This window comes from Alexandromys fortis, unplaced genomic scaffold (genome assembly GCF_014885135.2).
Source record: "Alexandromys fortis isolate MF-2015 unplaced genomic scaffold, M_Fortis_MF-2015_v1.1 scaffold_38, whole genome shotgun sequence".
Lineage (NCBI taxonomy): Eukaryota > Metazoa > Chordata > Mammalia > Rodentia > Cricetidae > Alexandromys > Alexandromys fortis.
The window spans coordinates 11,672,215-11,676,772 of NW_026067916.1; the positions used below are offsets into that span (position 1 = coordinate 11,672,215).

Sequence of the window (4,558 nt, forward strand, 5' to 3'; positions counted from 1 at the left end):
GTGGGGTGTGTGTGGGGTGTGGGGTGTGTGTGTGTGGGGTGTGGGGTGTGTGTGGGGGGGTGTGGGGTGTGTGTGTGTGTGTGTGTGTGTGTGTGTGACATGGCTCGGGGCTGGTGATGCAGAGATAAGGAACACTGACAACAGAAGCAGGGGTGCTTTAGGTTCAGGGTGGTACTGATAGAAGAAGGGGATAGGCCAGAGGGCACGAGCCCCGAATCTTGGCCTTGTGAGTGCTTGGCTGGTGAACACATTCAGGCCTACATCCTGGCCTGAATCAGAGCATCCCGTGCTCTGCCTTGGATTAAATGCAATCAACAATTCCCTACCTCATTACCCTCTACCAGCCTCCTCTGAGTATTTCTGGTGCCCAATTTCCCGCGAGTCACAGTCTACACTCAATCAATACCTTAGTTGACAGAGGACCTAACCCTATCACTGTGTCAAAACTCATTTCATACCAGTCTCTGAAGACTCGAAACTCCTGTAGGATGCTCAATTAGTTACAGAAATTAATACCCTTAAGTAGATTGTAGTTCCAACAAAGAGAAGCACGGAGAGCCAGGCCTGGCGGGACACCTGTGGTCCCAGCACGCGGGAGACTGAGTCACAAGTCACCCTGGGCAGCACAGTTAATACCGAGACAATGACATATAAAACAAGCAACTTCTGAGTTAACGTCCCATCTTTTGTGAAACGTTTCCTAGTATTCTAGATAAAACTGACTAAACACACACACAGCAAAAACAGCATTATAATACAACATTAGGAAACGCCTTGACATACTTTTCAAAGACATTCGCTGGATTACGTAAGCAATGAAGAGCAGAGCACACTGCACGGATGTGCTCAGATGTAATCTCATGCTGACATCCAGAGCCAAGGCAGATCTCCGGAGACCAGGTTCACGGCCAGGAGAGCAATCCTCACCCATCCCAGCTCTGCGCTCACCTTCAGGAGTTTAGTAGCCAGCTTCAGAACATTGTTCACGAGTGTCAGTTCCTCCTTTTTGTTCGGTTTCTTCTCCATCTTCAAGTAGAGGTTTATCTTTGATATAAAAGAGCCCCGTAGGCAAAATAATTTAAAATTATAACATACATGCTTTTTTCTTTTGCGGCGTTGGGGACTGAGCCTAGGGCCTCGTGCATGCTACCCAATCATTTTACCGATGAGTTATACCCCAGACCACAAATACACTGTTTTTTGAAAAGAAAATTATTTAGATAACATTTTTTTTCCATTTATTTTACATACTGACCACAGTTCCCCCACCCCTTCTCCTCCATCGCCATCAGAAAGGGACTAGCCTCTCGTGAGCTCCCACAAGGCAGGGCACATCAAATTGAGGGAGGACCAAGGCTGGGCAAGGTAGTCCAGCATGGGGAACAGGGTCCCAAAGGCCAGCTAAGCACCAGGGACAGGTCCTGATCTCACCGCTAGGAGCCTTACAAAGAAACCAAGCTAAACAACTGTCCACACATGCAGAGGACCTCGGTGGGTCCCAGAAAGGCTCCCTAGCTGTTGGTCCAGCGTCCATGAGCTCCCATGAGCTCCCGTAAGCTCAGGTCAGCTGTCTCTGTGGGTTCTCCTCTCATGACCCCCACAAATACATTCTTAAACAGATCTAAAAGGCAGTCCCACAATATTAATAGTGCGTCTCTGGGTATTACATTACAAATGATTTTTAATGTTTACACATTACTATATATCTCAAATCTTATAATGAACTTATTTAATAATAAGAAAACTTAAAAAGGTAAACATTGTATTCTCAGGGCCAGATCAACTTAACTTAGAAAATAAACAGAAACAGAATAAACTCAACAAACTGGCTCATGATTTTTTATTATGAAAGCAATGCAAATATTCACTATCTTTATTACCCATCTGATACTTTTGGGGTGCTGGCCAGCTTAGTTACCCTGTCTGGAAAGGCTCTAGCTCTAGGCCGCTCATACACTGTGCTCACTCACTTGATCCATCTTCCCTCTTTACTCAGGCAGCCACAGCCCAACCATGGACTAGTGGACTAACAATGATCTGGGTGCTATGACTTGGACAGCTGGTAATATCAGCAATCATAATACAGCAAACCCAAATCACGTAAGCCAGCACAGGGTCGGGAGTCCACAGGGGAACAGGACAGGAGGTGCAGGAGGAGGTGAATGGGAAGCTATGAGGAAGTGGCTGACCATGAGACCTAGTGACTGTTAGAGACGATTATCTTTGTCGTAACTTTCCTCTTCCATCTAATTGAGCCTATTTACCTACTGAGTATTTAAAATAAAAGCTCTTCCTAACTAAAATATTCAAACAAGGTCATTGGCAAACATTTGTACAACTCTTATGAAATAGCAAGAAGAAATACTTAGCAAATTCATATAAAATTAAATCAATTATACAAATTATTATGCTTTGCTCTTTTTATTGAATAAAAATTTAAATTTACTCTAACATGGTTTTGTTACAATGCAAAGCGATCATGTCCCACCAATGATTTAAAATCTATCATTTTACAAATACTATTCTCTTCCTGCCGAATGAAAATGGGACGTAAAACTGCGGGTTAGATTTGAGATTTGGATCAAGGCAGAAACACCAAAGAAAGGTTTGCATACTATCAAAATTTAACTTTAGCTCCAAAGCATATATGACCTTAATCAAATAAAAAAATATGCTCCGAAAAATAGGAAATAAGCAAAAATATTGTAATTTGTATGTACACATGGGCTGGTCAGATGTCTCAAAGGGAAAGGCTTTCTGCCAGGACTGACAGCCTGATCCCTGGACTAAACATTATAGGACAGAACTGATGATGGCAAGTTGTCCCCCCCCCTCTCTCTCTCACACACACACACACACACACAATTGGACTGTGGACGACAGAATGAACTCACCTGTTCTGTAAGTAATATTGAGGTATTGCTGTATTTCTTGCTCGTCTCTGACCCGAGAGTCACGAACCTCAGGAGGAACAGTGTTAAGGAGATGCACCAGATCACCAGCTCCCAGTTGTAGTGACAGTTGAGGAAGATCTCGTGCACGTGCAGCAGCTGGGGAGCACAGAGCGTCAGTGTGAGCGGCTCACCTCACTTCAGAACAAAACGCCACTTCACAGGACTGCTCGTGAACGGAGCAGTGTGTTTTTAGGACGCTTATCACGACATCAGAAGTACAGAGAATACCATAACCAACAGTCACAGGTTCTGACACTTGTACTTTTTTAATATCAATATTTTACAGTATTTACTTCAGATTGAAACAATATTTCGAATTTAGTTAAAACCTTTACATTTTCTTTGTTCCTGCTTTCTGAACCAACACAACTCTACCCCAAGGTAAAATTTGTCTTTATCTTTTCCATGCAGGTTTTTAATAATTTATAAAAAAAAAAAACCTGTGGCTTTATTTTTCCTTTCCTAGTACCGGAGACACAGCCAGGGCTCTGTGCAGGCCGGGCGAGTGGTTTCCCACTCTATCATGGCGCCGTATCCCTAACCTTCAACACCCACCCATCACTCAACTCTTACGTCAGTGTCACCACCCAACACAACACATATCCATGTACTTTCTTTCTCACATCCCCGCTCTCCCCGAGGGAGGCCAGCAGTCCCATGCCCGTGCCATAATGCATGCATGTGTGATGGTCAGGACAACCCTCAGGAAATCAGTTCTCGACATCCACCATGTTGGTTCTGGGAACTGAGCTCAGATAACCAAACAGGCTTAGAAAAAAAGCACCTTTGCCCTCTGGGCCGTCTGGTCAGCTCCAGTTTTTTGGTTTTTTTTTTTTTTTTATTCCGCTGAACCTTGTTTCTAAGATTTACCCATGTTGAAACATTCAGCTTTAAATTAGTTCATTTTAAGCCCTATTAATTATAGTAAAAGAATCAACTATAACGATTTCGGTCTGCTCCAACAATTAGCATTTACGGTGTTGTCAATTTCTTTGTTACCAACAACGCAGCAATGGTCTTGTGTTTCCTTGGCCACATATGCAAGACTTGTGTTGGGTATTAATACGTAGGGATAAAACTATTAGTTCATGGGCAGTCACATCTTCAACTCTATATTTATCTCTATATAATATGGTACATATTTATTTATCTCTAAACAGTGGTACCACTGTATACTCAACCATGTTTCTTATAACTTTTTCTGTTAGGATGATTTTCTTATTGACTTGTGAAGACAGATTGTAAACACATTCCCACTGAAGTCTTGTTTCCCCAGATCTTATCTGGTCTCGGATGGTGCCCTTTGTAGTCCATACATTTGATTTGGGATTGGATTTAAAATTTCGCTATGTTTGGGTGCACCCCTCGCGGTCCTGAGTTCCTTGCTCGTGCTCTCTCTCCTTCTGCTCCTGATTTGGACCTTGAGATTTCAGTCCGGTGCTCCAATGTGGGTCTCTGTCTCTGTCTCCTTTCATCGCCTGATGAAGGTTAATATTCAGGAGGATGCCTATATGATTTTCTTTGGGTTCTCTTTCTTATTTAGCTTCTCTAAGAACCCGAATTATAGGCTCAATGTCCTTTATTTATGGCTAGAAACCAAATAT

General features: G+C 43.0%; 1 protein-coding gene across 3 annotated transcripts in view; it reads right to left on the reverse strand.

Annotated features, from left to right (window-relative positions):
* Phtf2 (putative homeodomain transcription factor 2) overlaps positions 1 to 4,558 on the reverse strand; it is an 88,065-nt gene that overhangs the window by 4,020 nt on the left and 79,487 nt on the right. For all 3 annotated transcript variants that reach the window (XM_050139813.1, XM_050139811.1, XM_050139812.1), the window contains exons 15-16: positions 2,895 to 3,050; positions 949 to 1,044 (exon numbers count right to left, since the gene is read on the reverse strand). In XM_050139813.1, the coding sequence (XP_049995770.1) occupies positions 949 to 1,044; positions 2,895 to 3,050 (252 nt within the window). The remainder of the gene's footprint in view (positions 1 to 948; positions 1,045 to 2,894; positions 3,051 to 4,558) is intronic.